The sequence below is a fragment of the Halichoerus grypus genome, chromosome 2 (genome assembly GCF_964656455.1).
Source record: "Halichoerus grypus chromosome 2, mHalGry1.hap1.1, whole genome shotgun sequence".
NCBI classification, from domain to species: Eukaryota; Metazoa; Chordata; class Mammalia; order Carnivora; family Phocidae; genus Halichoerus; species Halichoerus grypus.
This window is the reverse complement of record NC_135713.1, coordinates 103796117-103821650: the sequence shown is the minus strand read 5'-3', so window position 1 is coordinate 103821650 and position 25534 is coordinate 103796117. Positions and strand designations below refer to the sequence as shown.

The following is a 25534-nucleotide window of genomic DNA, read 5'->3' as shown; positions in this document are numbered from 1 at the left end:
TTAATGTTGTTAATATAACAGCATCAATCTTTCTGGCTTAAAATTTCCCAGAGATTTTTTGAATGTGTATTTTACATATATAACAGTATACTTTCAAACTGTTGTAATGTAAACACTTGTATTGCCTCTTAACTCAAAATACTTTGACCCAACTCTGTGGACACCATTTGAAATGACTGATAATAGTGAATTTCTTCAAAAGATAGCATTAGTTTCTTACTTATGAGTCCTCTTGGTAGATTACTAATATATAAATGACTACATATCATAGTGTAGTCCTGTTTCAATTATCTGTTGCTGTATAAAACCATGCCAAAACTTAGTGACCAATGGAATATTACTCAGCCATCAGAAAGGATGAATTTACATCGACATGGATAGAACTGGAGGGTATTATGCTAAGTGAAATAAGTCAATCAGAGAAAGACAATTATCATATGGTTTCACTCATATGTGGAATATAAGGAATAGTGCAGAGGATCATAGGGAAAAGGAGAGAAAACTGAATGGGAAGAAATCAGAGAGGGAGACAAACCATGAGAGACTCTTGACTCTGGGAAACAAAGAGAGGTAGGTGGGAGGGATGGGGTAACTGGGTGATGGGCATTAAGGAGGGCATGTGATGTGATGAGCACTTGGTATTATACACAACTGATGAATAATTGAACATTACATCAAAAACTAATGATGTATTATATTTTGATTAGTTGAATTTAAATTAAAAAAAAAAAACACCTTAGTGACAAGAAACAAGAAACTTGTAACTGTGTGGATCAGGAATTCAGACAGGGTATGAAGAGGGTGGTTCATTTTGCTCTACTCTATCTGGGCCCTTAGTTGGACTTGTTCAATTGGCTGGGGACTAAATGAGATAGTAGGCATGGATGTGCTTATTTTATTGGCACAATACTTGGAACATTTTGGGACTAGAGAAAAAAGATAAAAGTAACCATGTGAAATTCTAATCATATTACTTTGTTGATTATAATTTTTAAATAAAAAATAAAGGAAAATTTTAGCTTATTGATAAAATTAAGGACAAATATTGAATCTTGCCACATATCTCATATTGGTTTAGTGAAAAGCAAAGGGATGCACAGCCAAATGTGCCTCTTATTCTATAAAATGGTAGCTTTTATTCATGAAGCATGAATCAAGCCTAAATTAAGAACTCACATAAATATAAATAAAGCATCTTTTCCATTTGGATTGAACTAGTTTAAATTTCACATTAGCTAGATTAAAAATATGTTTTTATTAGGTGCAAGTAGTTTCCAAAGTGCTTTTCCTGGCTCATATCTTGTCCTTATTTTCTTGAAGGGCTGGTCTAGCACAGTTCAGGCAAAATTTTTGGTCCTGTTCGTCTGCCAGGTGGTAACAGAGTAGGAAACCCACAGAAAGGTTAAGTCCTACACAGACTCACAGAAAAGAAAAACTGGCCTTTTCTGCAGCAGTACCCTAGGGATGAGTCCGTTTTTGCATCCCATCACTAAAGCCTCTGAGGATGCAACTTGTTTTCAGCTAAATGCCAGACAGAGTTCTAGAAGTAGAAAATGAGTAGCTTAATTTAGAGCACATCTTTAGCCACAATGCCGGTGAAAGTTTTTAGAAAAGTCAGGAAGCACAAACGGATGGCCCCTGCTGTGGTTTAGTGCCTGTTGTATCCACAATATTCTTATACTGCACTGTGTGGTTTATGCAGCTATAAAGGAAAGAAAATTAGTTATTTTTTCTCTCTCCCTCAATTTGAAGCATTATTGTTTACTGCTGAAAAACTGTAAAACCTTTCCTCTTCTACCCTGTCTTGTTTCCGTACTTCTTCCCCCAATCTCTTGCCCCATGGCCCTTAGGATAGAAAAGAAGCTTTAAAAAAAAATGTGAAAGTTTATATTCCTTCTCCAAAACACCCTTAGTGGCTTAGAGCCATGGAACAGAAGCAATATCAGGTAGGTTCCAAATGTTTAGTTGTGAGAGGTGCGATCAAATTTGAACAGAATGTTTTTGTAGTGACCTGGGCTTGTAGTTTCATCAAATTCATAAAGCGAGTTTATTTATCCATAGTAATGGATAATTAAATCGTGAAGGGGATCTTAAAAAACGTTTGTTTAAAGACTCAATACTGTCATTGTAGTAATAGACTTATTAGCACAAACTGGAGTATTCCTTATGTCAAATTTCGTTTGTCTTGCAAATAGATAAATCTAAACATTGTGTAAGCATTCAGATATGCCACACCCTATCTCCTGTGCTTGACTTACTATACGCCACTAAAATACTCAAAATATTTAAGATTAGGCAGTGAGACCATTGTAGAAATCAAAAATCAGTAAAAATCATGCATTAGGTTTCCTGGATGTCCGAGTATTTTTTAATTGATTAAGTTTAACTTCTTAGTTTTAATTTTTTTTTTTTTTTTAAAGAAGAGTACAAAAGGAACAATGGATCATAATACCTCCCACTAATATTCAGAGGAAATCATTTGAAATATTCCCCCTAAAAAAAGAAACTTTTCTTTTTCTAAACAGAAATAGGTTAATCTTTATAATCAAAATTTAGAGTTTATAAAATCGTTGTCACGTGGCATTGCACTCTACAGAACTAATCATTGTCTTCATTTTGGTAAACCTTTCAAATCTTTTTTTTTTTTTTAAGTTTATTTATTTAAGTTATCTCTACACCCAATGTGGGGCTCAAATTCATGACCCCGAGATCAAGAGTCACATGGCTCTTCTTAATGAGTCAGCCAGGCGCCCCTATTTTTGTTTTTGTGTGTAGGCATGCACACATTCATAAACGTACAATTCTATATAAATTAAATAATACTTTGTCTTTATTATATAATCTGTATTATGTAGTCTAATTATTTTAAATAGACATTTCACATTGTAAACAGGGTTGTAATGAACAGCCAGCACAGTTTGCATCTGTTCAGGTGCTTCAGCACTTTCGGCGCCTTACGATGCATGCCTAGAACTGCTGACTTAAAGTGTTCCCACACTTAGCATTGATATATTTTGCCAGTGCTTAAGAAAAACGAATTATTTTTTTAGTGTTAGTGTACTATTTGACATATTTACTGAGCGCTGAATACTGCTTATGTGTCAGATTCTGTGCTAGTTATTTGGGTTATAAAAGTAAAATGACTTGGTTTTATTGGACTAGTGGATATTACAAAGAAGTAACAGGCAGTTAAAATATGGTATTATCAGTGTGACAGTAAGGATAAACATAGGGAGCTTGTGTACCCATATTGGAGTTCAGAAGTCTCTGCAGAGAAAGTGACATGGAAGCTGAGATTTGAAGGATAAATGTGAGCTCTAAGTAGAAGGGAAGTGAAAGAGAGGAGTGTTGTAGGCCACGAGGAGTAGGTGTCAAAGATTATGATACATTCTAAGAACTAATGGGGTTTTAGAATGTGTGGAATGCCTGCAAGGGGTGAGGCACCAGAGACAAAGCTAGAGACTAAAGCATAGCTGAGACCATGAAGAACCTTGTAGTAAAGTCAACAAGTATGTACTTTAAGCATCAAGGGGTGCTGTAGCAAGGAATCAATGAGGTCAAATTGAGCTTGAAAAAGTTACCCTGACTCTAGTTGGAGACTGACTTGATGGCAAGCCAAATCAGAGTCCCATGGTCAAAAGGATGCAGTGAACTTGATTTGGGAAGGCATCTGTACTCAGAGTCTAAGCTTGCTCATTAAACTAGGCAGTTAGGAACAGTAATCTTCAAAGTCAGGTAAGTAAGAGCACCATTTATCTAATGGCTCATCTGTCTTGAAAAAGCAAGCAAAGTACTTCTTGGGGAACTTGGGAACTCCCACCCACCCAGTGAGAAGAGAGTCTGAAATTAAAATTAAAAAATAAGATATAATATCATCATCACCACCACCATCTTTTAGTTACTATCAGAAAGGCTACACTTGGATTAGACTTGATTTTATCTACCTATAATAAATAGTGTGACTCATTCTTGAGCAGAATGGAAGCTTATGATGTACTTTTTGTCCTTATTACAACTGGTCCAGGAGCCACATAAAAGGGTCTTGCAGGTGAAGGAGGGACCTCAGTGTCTCTACATGCATTAGATAACAACGGCAGGACTAACAGTCCTTAAACTTAAAATGGGAAAAGTTTCAGTGATTTAAAAGGACCACCCATTTGCAACTCCATTTGTGAAAAAAACACTGTATAAAACCTTATGATCCTCTAGAAGCCGGTTTATATCATTCTAATCCATGCTGATGAAAGTCTAGCTGAATGCCAGAAAAAATTTCTGCCTCACTTTCTTTCCTTATTTAATCCATACCATGTATTCTACTTAAAATCATTTGTTCACATTTTCATACTTTTACATAATATTGAAGTCATTTTGATGTAAGTAAAACAAACTTAGCAAAGCAAGAGTACTGTGGGAAATGGGGAATCTTTAATAAATAATTTACATAATGCTTATTTTCCACTAAGTATGACCTTCACAAAAATTACCTCATAATTTTTTGGTATACATTATTTTATCTGTTGCAATGTTCTTAGTGGTTTTTATTCTCTGTGTTATGTTTGAAATGTCTTCTCATAAAAGTTCTCTTCCCTAGCCTCCACACATCTCTCTGATGGTTCCCAGGATTAGTATTCTGATACCATTTCTCCCTCAGTTTATGCCTATACTTATTTAGACTGTACTATATATTGAATCACAGTGTTAGATACTGCGATAAATGTAGCTCATTAAATTTTTTTTCTAAATGACTTTAGTTTTTTTGTAAAAATGATTCCTACTCATAAAAAATTAAGGGAGCATATCAGAGCAAGAAGAAAATAGGAAACCTGAAACAACAACACACCTACATCCAGAAATAACTATTATTAACAGAAAGTGAATATTATTCCAGACATCTCTTAAACTCAAGACTAGGAGAAAAAGAGATGGTGGTGAATAATAAATCCATTTACATATAAAACTAAGACTATACAACTGTGAAAATTCTACATATAAATGCTATGAACATTGACAATGTAAAAACAATAATATAACTAACCCAAATTGGAAAATGGAGGAAGGGAAAAATGGAAAAAATATGAAGTATACTAATTTCCTCAACCTTTAGGGCAGGAAGTGAATCAGTACAGCCTAAAATGTCATTAAAAAAAAAAAAAACTCCATTCTCCTAATATTTTTATAACATTTTTTCATAAAATGGAAGAATTTCTTAAGAAATCTCTTGACACAAAGAAACATTTATATAAAATTTAGAAAATCTTTTAGTTTTCCATTTAGTATTTTTATGTTAAATTCAAGTAAAATAAAAATATATTCTTTTTTAATAAAATTATTTAACCTTGCCTTTTTCCTCTTCTTGGATCACTACCAGATGTGAGGAAAGAGGGCACACTTCTTCCTCCAATATTGGAAGGAAAGACAGGTGACCACAGGGAGTTGTAGCTCACCTGAGCACAAGGAGAAACTGCCATAAGAACAGTGCTGGAGGGCGCCTGGGTGGCTCAGTTGGTTAAGTGACTGCCTTCGGCTCAGGTCATGGTCCTGGAGTCCCGGGATCGAGTCCCACATCGGGCTCCCTGCTCAGCGGGGAGTCTGCTTCTCCCTCTGACCCTCCTCCCTTTCCTGCTCTCTGTCTCTCATTCTCTCTCTCTCAAATAAATAAATAAAATCTTTAAAAAAAAAAAAAAAAAGAACAGTGCTGGATGAGAAACCTGAACTACAGTTGATGAATTGCTGGAGGCTCTGTGTGGACAGATCTGAGAGTTAAAAACTCCAGGGTGACACAGTCATAGGGAGGCCTCCCCATAACATTGTGAGATTTACCTCTGAGAGTTCAACTAGGTTCTTATAGTAAATATAACAGAAAAATCCCCTAGTGCCTCCTCCAGAGGAAAGGTAAAAGGAATCATTTTGAAATATAACAGAATATGGTCTTCTTCTTGCTTGCCTTTAGGGAAAACTAGTTAACTAGAGCCTAACCTGTTGGGGAATTATCAGAGCCTAACTTACCTGGGGGAAGGGAAATAGCCAACTTCCTCTAGCTCTAGCCCTCCTTATGGCAGAAGTGAAACACCCAACTCCAGTTTCCTCTAGCCTTTCATGTGGGAGAAGGAAAATATAAACTCCAGTCCACTGTAGCCATCCTGCCCCACCTAATGGGGGACAAAAAAAAACAAAAACAAACCTGAGAGGGGCTCCTGGGTGGCTCAGTCGTTAAGCGTCTGCCTTCGGCTCAGGTCATGATCCCAGGGTCCTGGGATCGAGCCCCACATCGGGCTCCCTGCTCCGTGGGAAGCCTGCTTCTCCCTCTCCCACTCCCCCTGCTTGTGTTCCCTCTCTCACCCTCTGTCAAATAAATAAATAAAATCTTTAAAAACAAACAAACAAACCTGAGAAACACTTGTGAAGTCTAGTCCAGAGGCATAGGATCACTAAAAGACTAATACCTAATCCTAGGGCTATAGGGCATCCTCTCCCACACCTCACCACCACATTACTAAAGGCCTATTTACAGCAGTTCCTTTTACCTAGTACATCATGAATGGCTACCAGGAAAAAATTACAAGCCACACCAAAAGGCAAAAGACACAATTTGAAGAGATGGAGCAAGCATCAGCGCCAGATATGGCAAGGATGTTGGAATTCTCAGACCGGGAACTTGAAACAACCATCATTACTATGCTGACAACTCTACTGGATAAAGTAGACCACATGAAAGGACAGACAGGCAATGTAAGCAGAGAGATGAAGACTAAAATGATGAGGAAAGATGAGAAGGAACCAAAAAGAAATCCTACAGATCAAAAACACTGTAAGAGAAGTGAAGACTACCTTTGAATGGGCTTATTAGTAGACTGGACACAGAGGAAAGAATCTCTGAGCTAGAGGATATATATCAATAGAATCTTTGAAAACCAAAAAGCTAGGGCAACAAAGAACAAAATAGAGCAGAATATCCAAGGACTGTGGAACAATTGCAAAAGATGTAATGTGCATATTGGGAAACCCCTACTTCTTTTAATGAGACCTATAATCATACACACTCTTTCGGACAGTCACATCATGGTGTTGACTCAGATTGTGCTATCAGCTAAATCCCCTTCGGTCTTTTATATTCTTGCTGCTGCTAGTACTCCTTCTACCACCTGGACCCACCCATTTATCTTACACCTGTAATTGGCTTGTCTTCTGCTTTATACTCAAGGCAGCATTAGAGGCCAGAAAATGGGTAAGAACCTACTCTATAGTACGTTAGTAGAAATATATCCCAAGCTTAACTTTGACCAATTATTTTGCATTCTTGAAATAGTTAGGCTAGTTAGGACCATAATCATTTTTGTTTAAGCATCCAGGCATTATTTGTTCTTTGCTTTCATGACAATAATGAAAGACATCATTTTATGTTGCATAAGTCCATGACTACTTTATTCTCACAATATGTCCAGCTACTTGCTCTGTGCAAGAAAAAGGTGAATTTAATTTTAAGTGATTTATCCTTGTTTTTTTTTTCTTTTTTTCAAGATTTATCCATTTACTTTATTTGAGGGAGAGAGAGAGAGAGTGAGCATATGCAGGGCGGGGGGGGGGGGTTGGAGAGGGGAGACAGAGGGAGAGAATCTTCCAGCAGACTCCCTGCCAAGTGTGTAGCCTGACACAGGGCTGATTTCCAGGACCCATGAGATCATGACCTGAGCCGAAACCAAGAGTGGGATGCTTAACTGACTGAGCCAGTCAGGTGCCCATATGCTGGTTGTTTTAAGATCAGTTTGTGGTGTTCTGCATTTTGACTATGATATGTCTACATTTGGATTTTCTTTTTATTTATCTTGCTTGAATTCATTGAGCTTCCTGAATCTAAGACTAATATTTTTCAGCAATTTTGGAAAATTCCCAGACATTATTGTCTCAATTCCCGTTTCTGTTTTCTCTTTCTGCAGTTCTACTTGTAATGGACTTTCTCATTCTGTCTTCCATTTCTTTTAGCTCTCTACAGTTGTTGATTTTTTTTCTGTTTTGCATCCTGTGTTATGTGTGTTTTCAGATATATCTAATTCACTCAATCCCTTTTTTTCAGCTATTCAGTAGTTCATTGAGTTTAGCTATTCTATTTGTCCCTTTTGAAAGTTGTTTTGATTCTTCCAATTATTGATGTAGATTTTGTATTCAATTTTTTATTATCTCCATATAATAAATATACTTGTTTTATTTTTGCAGTCTAAAGTTTTGAGGGTCAGGTTCTATTATTACTTGTTAGTCCTCTGATTCTCACAATGTCTTGTTTCCTTGTATATTATGAAATCTTTTTATTGGGAGCTTTTTTTTTTTTTTTTTTTAAGAACTCTTCAGAGTCCTTTGAAATCTGACTGAAGATTTCTTCCTTCAGAGATAATTTGCCTTTTGTTCCAACAGGCACAATAGAGTATAATAGGTCACTGGTGGTTTTAATTAAAAATACTCCTTAGATATCCTGAAAATATTCATTAGGTTGAGAGCCTGCATGGACCTGAGACAATCTTCTTTGTAGTCTTTCTGTGTTTTTTTAGTATATGTGTTTATTCTCACCTTTCCTATGAGTAGAGAATCTTTAGATTTATGTGTAGGAGTACTACTTCGATCCTCATGACTAAAACCCCATGTTAAAGCCCACAATCCTAGGTTACTGAGACCACTTAACTCAGAGTATCCCAGTAACAGTTGCAATGCTTCTTGCTCTGGTTCTCAGTCCTCTTCTTGTTTTTCAGCCCTTAGGTTTTTAGCAAGGTAAGCTATGTATTTAAAGAGCTAAGTTATACATTCATTATATTTTTTAAAAATGTACTTTATTCAGCTCTCCTAGGTGTTTGATTGCAAGAGAATTTCAGGTTTCCTCATATGTTGCCTTACTGGAAATGGAAATCTCATGTTTTTCATATTGAGTTAATATCATTTGTAAAGTTGGATTGTGGAATAGACATATGGCTAAAGACCGAATTTCTGCCACAACAAATTTACTCCACTTGTGTGAAATATTAGCTAAGCCAAGGTCTTGCTGTAAAATAACATGTTTGATTCTGCACTTCTTACTTGGTGTTTAGACAGAATAGCAATATTACCTACTGTTATGGACATTTTATGATTTTGTGCAGGATTCACTGTTCAGTCTGTTTTAGAAAAGAATAAAACTTTATAAGATTTGAAAGAAATCTTACAAAATTAATGGCAATCTACATCAGATGTCTAAACTTTTTATTTAGAAATAAATGTGATCTTTCATATGAAATGAGTAAGATTTTTCTAAAGGCTGTATGTAGGTGCATTTAGACTCCTCCATCTTTCCAAATTACAGTCTTTCTATTCCTACATATTGGTTTAATAGATTGTAAAGGACATGTAGAGCATTATCTCTCAAATTAAACCTTATCTTTTGATAGATGCTTTTTAAGATCACGTAGACTAAAAATAATGTAGGTTCTCCTTTAGCCTTCCTCATAGAATTTGTAAGTATATGTACTTTTCTTTGTTGACTTGTTTGTTCTTTACCTTCTCAACTAGATTATAATGGAAGAATATAAGCAGTTCAGTGCCAAGTGTTTAGTGACCAGAATTAGGATATGGGAATTTTGTAATTTTTAGTTGTTTTAAACTGTTGTATTTTTCATTTTCATTGCATGTGGTATTTAATCCAAGCAGTGAATCAAATACAAAAATTTATCAGTAAGCTTTTGAAATCTATGTATTCATGAGAAAAATGAAAGAATTTGCCGTTTTAATCTTTAGTTAGCCTGAGATCTTAGTTGGTCAGTAACTGATTCTGTAAATAGTAAAAACAGAAATAGTGTTTGTGGTGTGGTTGAGAAAAACTAATGATAATAGAAGCAAACTAATGTTGAGTACATATTTTGAGCATCATGTTAAGTATGCTAAGCAATTTCCATGGAATTGTGTTGTATTCATTTCTTACAACCTTAGTATTTTTCACATCTCAAGATGCAGAAACCAAGACTTAGATTTAACCTAATTATCTAAGGCCAGACTGCGAGTAATAGGTAAAGCAGAGCTTTAAACGTACAGTGGGTTTCCCTGATTTAATTTGGTTAGATATTTCCTGGATATATGTATGTATTTTCACAATTCATGTATAAACTACAACATATTATGATACCTTCTGATGCCCATGCTAAACCTCCATTCCCCACTTCAGCTGATGATACCATAAGCCTAAAAATCGTACCATACATCTATAGTTTTAATGCTTCTGATAGGCTATTATTATGGCTATTTTATGATTTCATCAACAGCCAAGCTGTTGTTTCATTACAAACAGATTCAGTATCTTTGTGATTAAAGCAGCAGACTGAAAACCATGAAGGGTGTACTGTTTGCTTTGCAATCATTTCCATGTGTTATGAATTCTTATCAGATGTTGGGAAATAGCAGGCTTAAGCTAACTGCAAGTACTACATCTATGGTCCCAGAAACAATGATCTGTAATGGACATATGTTTAGCTGTCAGCCTGCTTAATAAGGTCTCTAAACAAATTCATTTATTGTCCACTTCATTTTCATAGATTAGAGTTCTTTTGAAAAGTCAAACATGGGGTGCCTGAGTGGCTCAGTTGGTTAAGCGTCTCCTTTCGGCTCAGGTCATGATCTCAGGGTCTTGGGATCGAGCCCCACATCAGGCTCACTGCTCAGCAGGAGTCTCCTTCTCCCTCTGTGCTCTCTCTCAAATAAATAAATAAAATCTTTAAAAAAAAAAAAGGCATGTCAACCAGTCAGATCTTTTTTTTTTTTGAAGGTGAATGTTAGAAAAGGTCAGTGTTTGAGTTCATCACCCTAACATTAAGATGATATTTCTCATGCCATAAGAAAAAAGAACAGATAGAACTCAAAATTTTCCTAAGGCACATTCCTGGAAACAAGAAAAAGAGAAAAGCACCTGGGAGGGCACCTGGGTGGCTCAGTTGACTGAGCATCCTACTCTTGGTTTTGGCTCAGGTCATGATCTCAGAATTGTGAGACCGAGCCCCACCATCAGGCTCCGCACTCAGCAGGGAGTCTGCCTGAGATTCTCTCTCCCTCTCCCTTTGCACCTCCCCTCACTTGTGCGGGCTCTCTCTCTCTCTCTGAAATAAATAAAATCTTCTTTTAAAAAAGCATCTGGGAAAAAATAAAAACTGATTGAAAATTATGCAAGATAATTGTTGCCATTTTAAATCCTCAGTCTCAAGTTGAAAAGCTGCACAATTTAAAACATTGCAAGATTTTCAACTACTACTATAAAGTAATACAGTCTGATAAAAATGCACACACACTATAGTTATAAAAACTTTCCCGTGTAGTCACTTATTCATAATGTCTTCTGTTGTATAAAAAAAAGTTCAGCTTAAAAATAAGGTATTCAGGGGCGCCTGGGTGGCTCAGTCGTTAAGCGTCTGCCTTCGGCTCAGGTCATGATCCCAGGGTCCTGGGATCGAGCCCCGCATCGGGCTCCCTGCTCAGCGGGAAGCCTGCTTCTCCCTCTCCCACTCCCGCTGCTTGTGTTCCCTCTCTCGCTATAGCTCTCTGTCAAATAAATAAATAAAATCTTAAAAAAAAATAAGGTATTCAACTCTAAATGTACTGTTCACTCAGTGAGTAGTTAGCAAACTAAGTGAGAAGCCACATAAAGAATCAGGAGCCTCTATCATGTTTACAATTCCATTCTTGGCTTGGGCAATATTGAAAAAAATCTCTTACTATCTTCACACTTCACTTTTTTGTATCTAAGATGAAATGACTATATTTGGCATCTCACCATTTCCTTCAATACTGGGTTTTAAGATCCTTAATACAAAGAAGTTGAAATAGAATGATTCTGACCTTGCTCAGAATGTACTTGAGTGATGGTAAAACTGAGGCAAGGAAGGAGGATTAATTGCTTGTGGCCATATCATGATGTTGGGTCTAGGTCTTCTGACAAACATGTCTCTGTTTTTACCAAAATGTTTTGTTTAATCTTTGAAATGGACATTAGATTTAAAAAGAAAAAACAACCCATCAATGACATTAGAGTAGATGCTTTTAATAGTGTAACACTTTGTATCATTTTACCATCAATTTTTACTAAAATGATTAATTTTTATTTAAAGTTTTAATTATTTAAATTGCTTGTGTAATTTAAGTCATGAATTTATTGTAGTATATTTGTCACTAAGAAACCCTGATAGTGCTCTTACTCTGACTCATTCTCAATCTTTGCATCAGCCTTGTTATAATACACATGCTGAATACAGCCACAGTTTATAGATGAGAAACCTAAGGCTCAGTGAGGTTGGCAACCTTGCCCCAATGCTGTGCTCAGGTGCCACTTTCTCTATAATGTACTGAAAGCTGAGGGAAATTTTAGTAGACGGAAATAGGGAGGAAAGATCATTTTAGGTAAAATGGAAATAGCATGAACAAGGGGATATGTGTACTGAAGCTGAAAGTTCACCAACATATGACTGGTATGTTTTGGCTAAAATTTAGAGTAACTGTAGAGGATATGTGAGAGATTAGGTTGAAAAAGTAGTTTGAAGGTAGCTAACAGGAGGGACTCAGATGCTTGGGAAACAAAGTAGTGCACACTTGAGTAGGATTTGGGGAGTTATGAACATTAGGGGAGTAGAATTACAGGGTATGGCGTAAGTATGCTAAATGAATGGAAGAAAGGCCAAACCGGAGGCACACAGGCCAGGTGGGTGGGCTGGTGTGATAGTGCAGTTGTGAAAATCCGAACAGCTGTCACTGACTACAGAAAGGAAGAGACTTCGTGAAGGAAGGATGTGACCACTAATCAGCTATAAAAAGTAAGGGAGTAATAGTAGAAGGTGGGCCTGACAACCAGCATTCTGGTGGTCAAAAATAGGAAAGACAGAAATAAGGTGATTTTTTTGAGAAGCCAAAGTGATCAGTCTGACTTTTAAATGGTAAATTTGATGCACTTGTGGACTATCTAATAGAAGTAACCATCTGGCATTTAGAAATGTGATTTAAGCTTGAAAGTGGAAATATATAAAGAGCATCAGGCTAACAGTCTTGATTTTATACATTGAGTGCATCAAGATAGATGGAATTGAAGTCCTGAATGTGGATGAAATCTAAAGAGAAAGGGAGAGGGTTGACTAGGCTACTGAGAAGCCCCTAAATTTGAGGAGCAGGGGTCAAAGAGTAGAACCCAATGGAAACAGACAGAATATTAGAAATGTAGAAGATCTGGCATGACACTATGTCTGAGATTGCAAAAGGTCACAGGTAAGGTGGTCAAGAAAGATCCTAATGAAGGTCTAAGTTACCATCGAAAAGGAAGCCATTGAAACTTGTTATTAGGAAGTCATAGTTACTTTTTCTAAGACAGCAATTTAAATAGTGTATGGGTTACTAGTAAGGTATTAAAATAGGTGGATAGTAGGTAAAATGAAGCAATAAGAGCAGGTGGGAAATTGGGTATAAAAAAAAAAATTGAAAGCTCAAAGCTGTAGAGAAATTGGAGAAAAATATTCCCACCTGGTCACTCATAAATGCTTGGCATTTAGACTCTGTCCCAGATTCTCTTCCTAGCTCTATCTTTTGTTACTAGCCCCAACCCCTATAAATATTTATGCTATAGCATAATGTTTTAACACTCACCCTGTGTTTTCCTGCCTCCCTGTCTTGATTTAAACACACTGCTTAGGTGCCTCTTCACTTTATCTCCACATGGGTGGTTAATTCCTATTCATCTTTCAGGGCTTAGGTCAAATTTCTCCTCTGTGAAGCCATCCCTTATTTAGCTTACTGTAATCTTTTCGTCTATGAATTGCAAAATGCTTCAGTCATTTCTTTGTCATGGCAGGTCTCCACTTTTTATTATGTACTGTTATTATTTATTTATGTACAAGATTTATGTCCCTCCTTGGAATTTAGGCTCCTTGGAGATTTTCTCAAGGTATTAGTGTACTATAATGTAAAGAATACAGACAATCCCATTTTTAGTTTGGACCTCTATCAGCTACTGATAGATTGTGTGACATCAGGCTAAGTATTTAATCTCCACAAGCCTCAGACTTCTTATCTGTAAAATGCCTATACCACAGGTTATTGAGAAGATTAAGTGGTAAGGGAGGTGACTGATTTAAAGAATCTAGCTAAGTTAGGTTCCTTTCCCTCCTTATTCACCTTGACTTCTGTGCCATCACTCAGAATGGTACTGTACAGATATTAGATGCTCCAGAAGTTATTGAATAAATTAGTAATTTCTTTGCTGTTATTAAATATATAAAGGCTACTATAATTTCTAGGCTGTTGATATTTTATTGGGCTGATTTCTTTAAAGAAATGCTTTTTTCCATTGGACCAGATAAAAAAATATTACAATGCAGAATTATCTGGTGGATAATGGTGATATCATACAAACCATATTAAAATTCAAATGAATTTAAACTAGAAACATACTTATTAGGGAAAAAAATGAATTAGCTCAGAGTTAATAGTTTACAGAAGGCTTTTCTTTCTTTTTTTTGACAGTGGGAGAGAATGGGGGTGGGAGGGAGAACAGAGGAAGAGGGAGAGAGAGAGAATCTTCAAGCAGACTCCCCACTGAGTACAGAGCCCGATGTGGGGCTCGATCCCAGGACCCTGAGATCATGACCTGAGCCAAAATCAAGAATCGGATGCTTAACTGACTGAGCCACCCAGGCACCCCAGAAGTCATTTCTTTTATCATACAAACAGAAGCTAGGCTCTGAGGGCAAAAAGATGCTGATTGGACTCTAAAGCAAGCCCCTAATTTGGCAGTATAAGGTGACATGTACTCCAGGCTTACAATTTTTATTCTCATTTTAACACATTTAAATATATTCTAGTGCCAGTAGATAAGATTATATTCCAGAGAATATAAGATTGGGAACCCTAAAATTAGACTGTGACCTAAGGACTAGTTTAAAAACTTTCACTTCATTCCAGGAGTTATGGATTCCACAAGTAGCAACAAATAGCGTTGTTCCAGTAGTCTGGAAGATTTTGACAATGTTGTAAATTCTGAATCATTTGAAAAATCCAGTATAATGAAGCAATTTTTAATAATCTTATAGACCTTCCCTTCTCTGTCTCACTTTGTCTTTTTTGAGTTTGTATTCATCCTTATTTAGTTTGTATGTTATTATGGCTACTTCAATAGTGCATCCATGGGCGCCTGGGTGGCTCAGTTGGTTAAGCGACTGCCTTCGGCTCAGGTCATGATCCTGGAGTCCCGGGATCGAGTCCCGCATCGGGCTCCCTGCTCAGCGGGGAGTCTGCTTCTCCCTCTGACCCTCCCCCCTCTCATGCTCTCTCTATCTCATTCTCTCTCTCAAATAAATAAATAAAATCTTTAAAAAAAAAAAAATAGTGCATCCAAGTCTTTGACTATTTAAGGATAGATCTTTAGAAGCTGGCATTATGCGTTTATTGCCCTTTATAAAAATTATGAACAGAGTTAATCTCCATATGTAATAGACGTAACATTTATTTATAGTAAATAACATAATAAAGAAATATTCCTACATCACAAACAATCCTTAACTGTAGTGCTATTTTAAACATGATCTAAATAATAATAGCTACCATCTGTTGAACATGTATTCGGTGCCCAATATTTTAAATATCTTACCCCCATTTTATAGTTGAAGAAACTGAGTCTCAGATAAGTAATTGTTCTTAGGTCGCTCAGATAATAAGTGATAGAGTTAGCCTTTAAATCAGGACTTTCTGAATTCGAAGTTAATCCTGTTGATTATTATGCTTTACTGCCTCTACAACAGTATACACTGCCATTGCCTCTCCTATTTTACATACTTCAAATTACTCTCATAATTAGTTTGTTCAGTCATCATGCAGTATTTCCTATTCAACTTTCAAAATAGTCCTTTCCTCAAAGACCTTAGTATTCAGAAAACATCTAAATTTCTGAATTACTTACCAAATTAAAATTTTTTAAAAATAGTATAATAAAAAGATAATGGTATTTAGCAGATAGAGCAAAGATGTGGTTGCTATTCCCTGTGCTCAAGTAACTTCAAGAAATAGGAAGTAATTACATTTATCTGAGGAATACATAGTGAGAGCCTAAACTAGGCATTGATGTTGAGAGTCAAGAGGAGTAGCTATATATGAGAGAGATTAGAAAATGACATATTTCGACAGTGATTCGGTGAAAGGGTGGGGGAACAGTCCCAGAGGAAGTTTAAAGTCTGGTCATTAGGAGGAAAATGGTTCCACAATCACATAGAGACTTCCAGAAAAGGAACAGATTTGGGCAGGGAAGAGATGACTTCAAGTTTGAACATAGTTTGTAATTATGCAGCATCTAGCCTCCGCTATCCATCTAGATCTGGGACCTCGAAATGTGACTAGTTTAATGTACTAATGTAATGAGATGTCCTGTACCAGATTTAGAACATTTAATACGAAAAAGAATGTAAAATATTGTATTAATATTTTTATATTGGTTGCATGTTGAAATAGTGATATTTTGGACATACTAAATTACTGAGTTAAAATAAGTTCTTAAGATTAATTTAACCTGTTTCCTTTTATCTTTTTTTAATGTGGTTCCTAAGAAACTTAAAATTGCATATATGTCTTACCTTATAATTCTATTGGACAGCACTAATGTACATGGAGATTTGTAATGGATAGTTAGAAATGCAGGACCAAAAAATCAGGACAAAACATCCAGATTTAGAAATAACATATATAAAAGTGATATTTGATGTTATGAGATTAGATAAAAATGCCAGTGTACAGGATATGGAAATGAGAAAAATGTTATAGGCTGAGAACAGAACAAGTAATTAAGACAATAAGAATTGGAGAATCAAGACTCTAAAGTGATACATAGTCTGATTAGAATAGAATTTCAAGAAGGAAGGAGTGGGTAATATCATTGAATGATAGAGAAGCCAAAGAGGAAAAGGCAGCCTAAGAAAAGACCATTGAATTTGGTTGATACGGAAGCAGTTTCAGTAGAGTATAAGAAGGATAGATTGCAAGAGATTAAGAAGTTCAAGGTTGAGAAAGTAGACTCTATACATAAACTGTTCTTTCAGGGAAGGAGTCCACTGATGAAGATAATCATCACTTGATTGGAGCAGAGTCCAGGGAAATTTGAGTATGTTTGTTGGCTGAATGAAAGGATCAGTGAAGTAGGAGTGCTTGGAGTTGTAAGGAAGAGAAGATAATTGCTATAGGGCAGTCCTAATGTACTGGATCCCAAACCTGAATGCATATTGGAATCACCTGGGGAACCTGTTACAAGGGCAAATTCCCAGGCAACATCTCAACATCTAACAAAATAATATTCTCTGGAGGTTTGTCTCCTGGAGCATGTTGTGAACAAATTCTTCTAGGTGATTATGATATATTCATAAGGACAAACAAATCAAGAAAATTAAAGGTGCTGGTGGGGATATTAGTGAAATAATTGACCGGATCATCTAGAATGGTTAGAGTGCCAGGTGGGTAAGAATAGGGCTGATGGATCATGAACTATAAAGGTGTTGGCTTTCATTATAACATAAGTGAGCACAGGTTCAATAGGAATGAAAGACTGAGAAAGTTAAAAAGGTAGTAGATTTTGATCAGAAAGGGAAGTTTCAGAATTCAGGATCTTGGAGGCAAAGCAGATAGAAAATAAAGCTATATGTGTTTGATAAAGGTAAAAAGAACTGAGCTGTGCACATTGTAAGACCTATCAGTTTGGTAACTGATACAGGACAGTGTTTTAAAAGGGAAAAAAAAAAACAAAGTATAAGATTTGGGGATCAAGAAGAAGCACAAAGGTTGAATCGTAGTATGGAACTATTTAGACTTAAGATTTCACAAAAGCTTGGCTTGGATTTCTTTTAGACCTTTTCCAGACCTGTTACCTACTCAGATTTACAATGTTCTTTGAGTATCTGTTATCCATTTTAGCTTTTATTGAAATAGAGTGGATGCCTGATATTCACAGATGTGAAATGCAAAGTTTTGACTGGTCACAAGTGACCCTAATTGTTCACGTCATGGGTACCAAGCACATGAATGTGAATCTGCCCTAAAACTGGCTTGTAGAAACTAGTCACGTAGCAACTTGTAGTGAAGTCAGTATTTACATCTCAGTTTACCTTTAATATATGATTGTATTAATCATCAGAATACCGCAGCCTGCTAGGTTTCACAGAAGAGGAAATTATTTGCCAAATTGTGGTATTATATGAGTTAAAAATTGAATTTTAAAAATTCAGTTTAAAGCATTTTAGCACTGCACCTAGCATGTAATTGCTTAATAAATGGTAGCTACTGGTGCCAGTTCAGGAATTCATCAAGTTTTAAAGCTACATCTTTTTGTGTATATACAGGTTTAGAGAATAGAATTTCTCTTAAAATTTTGTTTTGATTCAGGATCTCCATGATTTATTAAACTGGAACTAGAATGTTAAATTCACAGCTGAATTAGAAGGAGAACAGTGGGTCATTGATCACTTATTTATTCTGTTTGATATATTTGAAAGGGAGTATATTTTATAGGTAATTCATGTTATATTGCTATTATGAAAAGTTGCAGCTCTTAAAATATCCCTTAGCTATGTTTCCATACCACAATAGACATGTAAGAAACAAAATGTATTACATTATTTATTTTGTTTTTCTTAGAGATTTAGTGTACCTGAAAACCAATAATCCTGTTTTTGCTAAGCAGTTTTCTCTTTCAGTGTATTATATACTTACATAACTGTTTTTGCTTTACAGTGACGAGCTCAGAAAAGAAGCAAGACAGTTAAAGCGGGAACTCTTAGCAGCAAAACAAAAAAAAGCAGAAAATGCAGCAAAACAAGCAGAAAAGAAAAGTGAAGGTAAGGATATTTATCAGGTTTTTATTTTCACTTGGTACATTTCCTTCTTCCATCCATCTCCTCTTCCTTCCTTTTCTCCTCTTTCCCTCCTCCTTCCTTCCTGAGTTTTGCTTTTTTTTTTTTTTAATACTTTCTTTGGATAGTTAGCCAATAAAATAAATTTCTAGTTAAGATTTTGTCTAAGAAGTAAATTCAGGCAAACATGATCATAACTATTATTCTAAAAAGCTTAATGAAAACTAACAGACTTCACATCAGACAAAACTTAAATACCATAACACCTATCTAGGAGTGCACAAGAATGGAATGTTCATTTTTTATATTGTATACCCTTTAAAACATTAAGAAAAGCATTTAGGCCCTATGTTTGGCACTTGTAAACATTTGTGCATTGGTTTGAATAGTATGAAATATAAAGTCTTGTTTTTGTTTTTTTGTTTATGTTAAGACACTGAAAATCTAAAATACTAATAAAGCTGATCAAAATCCAACCAAAATAATACCCTGCTATTTATACAGGTTAAATGTGTTCTTCATTTTACTATGATTTTTATGAAGCTAAAAGGGCTTTTAAAAAGCTATTTCACTGATGATCTTTAGTTTAAAGCTGTTTCATCTATAAAACACGTAATGTCCAATTTCCAAATTAACAGATTGGAACCCTCTGTTTTCTTTTCACAATGATAAATTACACTGTGGATCCAGTGAACATGATCAGAAATTTTATTGTTGGCTTTAATAATATGTACTAAATTTGGCTTAACAAATCTGCTTTATGCATATGTCTTCTATATTCTCCTGCTTTTTGGACATCAAGAAGTACTTTTATCTACCAGATTCTGTAACAGTTACTGGAGATATATCAAAGAAAAAGATGCCACATCTAGCCTTCAAGATTACATATTCTAATACAGAACACTGGTACAGCTTTTGGCCATAGGCATTAGTATTGACTTTTAAGTACCAAAAGTAATACCACATAACTATCTAAAGGACATAGTTCTTAGATTATTTGCATCATATCCACAACTGACTATTATAGTAAATAAAGGCAGGTACTTCAGGAAGAATTCAAAGTCACTGAAATATATTTGAATGAAACTATTAAAAAATTAACTCACTATAATGACACAAATTACAAGCTGAATTTGAAAGAAAGGATAAACTTATGTATGACTAGGTCATGTAGGTAAAGTATAACCCAGAAGAGAAACAAGCTATATTGGCAATACTGAGATTTGAAAGAAGTATAGTGAGGGTTATTTTATTTTTAAGTTTAGACATAATTTTCTCAGAGTATCGTTCCTTATAATTAAAAGCATTTTAAATATATGAAAGTAATTCCTTTCAACTAAGAAAAGCTTTTCCTTGAACTTTCAATGCATTTTTGAGCTAATAATTATTAGTATGCCCATGTCTCAAGAACCATGCAGGGCCAGAGGTATGAAGTTGGCAAGAGATGGATGGTTCTTGCCTTTGTAGTTTATGATCTAGGAGTGAGAGAATTGGAAATACATAATTACTGTAATAGTGCTCTACAGTTAAGGCTTATATTAGATATAAGAAGTGCTGTTTTAACTTATTAATTTGCCTTTGAAATATTAAATGCAATTAAAGAAAGGTTTGAATCTTAGAATGATTTCTTAACACGAAAGAGAAGATTCTTCTAGAGCTTATTTCAGTCTCTTAATGAGAAAATTAGCCACGTTAAAACCTTTTTTATACCATAATTAGAGAATTATATTAGTAATTACTTTTCTGAATTTAATGTTGCTTATATCTTCTAGAAATACCTGGATTTTCCTTAAATCTGAATGTCAGTTAAAATTAGCTTCCACAAAAAGTGGGGCATTTTATTAATTTATTTTTGATTGTTTTATTTTTAAATAATTTTAGTCCTGCAAAAAAGTTACAGAGTTCCCATATACTTTTAATGTTAAGGTCTTACATAACCATAGTACAATGATTAAAACCAAGCAATTAATGTTGATACATTACTCTTGACTAACTACAGACCTTATTAGAATTTCACCAGTTTTCCCACTAACGACCTTTTTCTGTTCTATTTGTCCATCCAGAATTCCATATTACATTTAGTCATCATGTCTCTTCTTAGTCTCCTCTGATCTGTGACAGTTCTTCATTCTTTTCTTGTCTTTCATGTTCTTGACACTTTGAAGAGTCCTGGTTAGATATTTTGTAGAATGTCTTATTTGAGTTTGTCTGATGTTTTCTCATGATTAGATTAAGGTTATGCATTTTTTTTTGGCAAGATTGCCACAGAAATGATATGTCCTTCCCAGTGCATTATAAAGTTACCTATTGTCTTTTTAGTCATGATACTACCTGGATCACTAGTTTAAAGTAGTGTCTGTTGAGCTGCTACATTCTAAAGTTACTTTTTCCCTTTGAGCTTTTAAGTAGATGGGGAAAAAATACTTCGACACCCTCTATCCTGTTTCTTTTCAAGCTTCCCCCCACTAATTTTAGTATCCATTGGTGGATCTTGCCTATAGGCAACAGTTATTTACGGTGGTGTTCTAGTGGTGACTTTATTTCCCTGATTCCCACTATTTTTATTACTTGGAATTCTTCTATAAGAAAGATCTCTCTCTCTTTATGTATTTATTTACTTATTTACATCAATTTGGGCTTGTGAATATTTATTTTGTTCTATGTATTATAATCCCAAACTATCATTATTTATTTTGTTGCTCATATAGTACCAGAATTGATCATTAGTAGTTCCTTCAGGTTGGCTCCTGTGTCTTTGCAACTTGCTCCCAACTTTGAGCACATTTTTACTTTCAAGCACAAGATGCTCCAGGTTGATCTTGCGTTTTCCCCTCTCCAGGCCTGAAATTAACCACTTCTCCAAGAAATGCTCGTTTTCCATTGTATTTGGCAATAAGAAACCAAGATCTAGGCACTAAGTCAGTCTTTTTATTTTGATTCTCATAATTTTACAGTGCTGTTAGAAGCAATATTGTTATATCACCATCTTATTAGACTACTGAACAAAATTTGCTTTTAGCCCCTATCTATGATGCATTATGAATTACCTTTTTCTTGGAATTGTATTTCCTCTAAACTTACTTTACCTTTTTAAATTGACTAGTATGGCTGATGCTAGAAAATTGTATATTATGAAAGATTTGTGAATTTCAGTAAACACTACATTATGTTTGAAATTCACATGTTTCTATGGAGTTTTTAAGTCTAGTTTTCCTTCTTGCCCCATGATTAAAAATGACACCATGAGACATCTCACTGCACAGCATTTTGGAAACAAAGTAGAATTTTAAGCATCCCTGAATGTCAGAACTTAGCCTATCTTCCCAGCTGAAAGATATTCCATGGTTAAAACTGTATAAACTCTGGGAACAGATCCAAAGGTTCTCATAAGCATTTTCATAGTAAGATCATCACAGGGAAAGAAGTTGAAAGTATTATTTGACTTTGGCTCTATAACTTCATACATCAGCTGAACCTATTCAGGAAGATTTCTTGATTGGGCTATATGGCTGCATATCTGGCTTTTATAAAACATTTTATTTTAATCCAAGACTAAATTATCTGAGTAGTGTCACAACTCTGGATGATTTGGTCTTTTGAATATTATATAGTATATCTAGAAATTAAATTTCTAGATATAGTATATTGCCAATATTGATCTAGATATGGTATATTGCCAATATTGCCAGTAAACTTAAAAGGAGATAATCTATATTTAAAAAAAGGCTTTTAGATATTTTGGTGTGTAAACTGTTGTGTAATATAGACCTATCTGCTAAATGAATTTCCATCTGGATGCATGTACCACATCTGCTAGTATAGACAGACTAAAAATATACTAATTTTGGTATTTTTAATAGTAATTTTGATAGTAATACTAAGTGCTTGTTATATGTAACACTACAAGTTATAAGAATACTTTAGAGTATTATATCTTCTCAAAAAATAAACAGGAATGTATTAAGATTTTTAAGTCCAGTTACTAGCAGTGAAGTTATTTAAGCCTGTGTGACTCCATTTTCTTACTATAAATCCAGGTAGAAAATGCTTTGTGTACCCCTCAAGGTTCTTGTAAGAAGTAAATTAGATAATGAGAAGACCTTTAATAAATTTACAGTGCTATATAAAAATAATTTTAAATTTGTAAGGAGAAAAATATAGCTATTTCTGGTTCCATTTTGTCCTATCCAAATCCTACAAATGGAAATTTTGAATTTTAATACTGTGTTAGTTGCAGTTAAAGCCTGTAATCAATATAGCTATATATAAACACAACATAAATCAAAATTTCAAAATAAATATTCCTTTCATGTGCTTTCACAATTACATTTCCATAATCATATTCTTTGTTAAAAGGGTTGTAAGCTTGTCTACATGCTTAAGTAAAGCATCCAGTAGTATTATTTCCTGATTTTTTGAAGTTACCTGGCTAACACTTGCTGACTATTGCCACTTCACTTTAGAATTTAATGTAACATCCTCAGATTAAAAGTACTTGGGAATAAACCCATCAGAGCAAAAAAGCTTTGTATTCTAATGCCTGTGCTTTAATCAACCCAGTTCTGGCCTTCTTGTGTGAATCGAGGCCTCCCACTTAGCATTTAGCCAAGTGTTCTAATAGATGTGATACTTTATTGGGGCTTCTGTCATTTTATGAAATCTCCTTTGGTCAGAGAGCAATATTCCTTTGGTCTTACAATCTTTACCCAGTTTCTTGGGCCAGATCCTTAGCCAGATTTATACAGACAACAGGAATTTATATTCTAACTATAGCTGTACTTCTAAATCTCTTTTATCACCTTGGGCAAGTTACTTTAAAATCAGGACCCATCTGTTTCTCTCTATATAAATATAAGATAAATAAAATGTGCTATTCCTATTTTTATAATGTTTTACTGTTAAGTATTTCCTTTTTATTAACTCCTTAAATTCCATTATGACAAAAAAATAAAATACTTTTGTTGCTTTTACACCAGTAAATACTTTGGGCCTCATACAGTTGAACAATCCTAATTCTATTGCTATTTGATATTACCTTATTGTGGTGATAGTGCCATGGGTATAGGCACACATCCAAACCCATCAAACTATACATGTCCAGACACGTGCAGCTCTTTTATATACCAGCCATGCCTCAACAGAGCTGCCCCCCCTCAAGAATATTAATCCATAGCCCAAAAACCCCCTGACATCTCTGCCCTTGTAAAAAAACATATACTTACAATTGAGCCAACCTTTTAATCTTTTGAAAACCAGTGTAAAATAGAGCTTCCTCTATGTAGTAAAAATGTATATAGGACCATCCATTTTCTCTTCAGTCTTCCCAGGAAAGCTCAAAGTCTGCTATTCCTTATATCACAAGGATAGTTTCAGGTAACAAATATGATTATACCTCTAGATAAGAAAAGCATTCCATAAATATAACCTCATAATTTTTGCCATTGGTTTGCCATCTAAATACGTTTAAAGGCTTCAGATAACATATTTAAAAAGGCTTCACTAAATGAAAAAAAAACAGAACATCGAGGAATAAAGCCATTATTTTAGTCTACAATTAGAATTTTTGATGACAGTGTGAAAATTGACTTTAAAATTCAAAACAGTTAGGTCGTATTCTCAGTTGAATACAGAGTCTGCAGTAGGTTCTAACACCCCAGTTTTAGGTAAAGAAGGAATGTAATATTATACTTTAGATACCAGCAATGTCAGGAGAAATGTACTGCAGAACAATCCTATTTATAACCGGGGAGTCTCTTTAGTCCCAGGGTAAATCATCCAGGCCTGTGCAGAGGGTTTTCATACCAATTTTGAATAAGATTGATAGTTAATCAGAGATAGAGTTGGCTTCCTATATTGGCTCTGTCAGATTCTTTAATAAACTATATAATCCTTTTCATTAAATTATATCTCTAAGTCCTTTCCAGGTTTCTTTGAGTTTCATCATATCAAAACTAGTACCAAACTGAACATAGTCACATAGAGATACAAGTTTGGACATACTCTCTAATCAGTTTTAGAGAGATAAGGTATCAGATCCTCTTTTCACACAATACCTGTTCTCTGACTAGTGCCAGAAATTAGAGGAGGAAGGGCAATCTGAGCTTGTAAATCAAGTAAGAATTTTAAAGCCTCTTCATGAACACATCCCTGGGGTGTTGTGTACCTCTCAAATTGCACCAGGCCAATTCAAGTTTCGTCAGACTCTCTTTTTAACACTGGATTAAGTCAGACTAGGGCCCCTCAGGCTTGATAGGTTGTAAAAGTATATAGTTTTTGACTACTTTTCATCTATCTAACATATGATGTTAAACTAGCATAATCTTGGTTTTTATTAGAATGTTAGCTCTGTGTTGTGCCTAATACCATGTAGAATTCATTCTTCTCACTAAGCAAACTGGTACTTTTTTCCAAAGCACTTAACTTCCTTCAGGTACTTGAGTCATCATTTTTTTCTTGAAGACTGTAAGTATCAAGCCTATTTTTCCCATAGTCTACTCTTAATCTTTATGCCAACTTTTAATGTTATTTACATAGAAAAGTAAAAGTATATTTGCAGTTGACTCATAGAAAGCCTCTCAGGCCAGCCATCAGTAATACTCTATTTATTCTTATTTTGTGCATGGTACTAATAAATTGATTATCCAGTTCTAAGTTCAGAACAGATGAAAGAA

General features: G+C 35.0%; 1 protein-coding gene across 3 annotated transcripts in view; it reads left to right on the top strand.

Moving 5' to 3' along the window:
- The window catches only part of CWC27 (CWC27 spliceosome associated cyclophilin), a 196450-nt gene that overhangs the window by 75782 nt on the left and 95134 nt on the right, over positions 1-25534 (top strand). For all 3 annotated transcript variants that reach the window (XM_078067278.1, XM_078067279.1, XM_078067280.1), the window contains one exon: positions 18745-18848. In XM_078067278.1, the coding sequence (XP_077923404.1) occupies positions 18745-18848 (104 nt within the window). The remainder of the gene's footprint in view (positions 1-18744; positions 18849-25534) is intronic.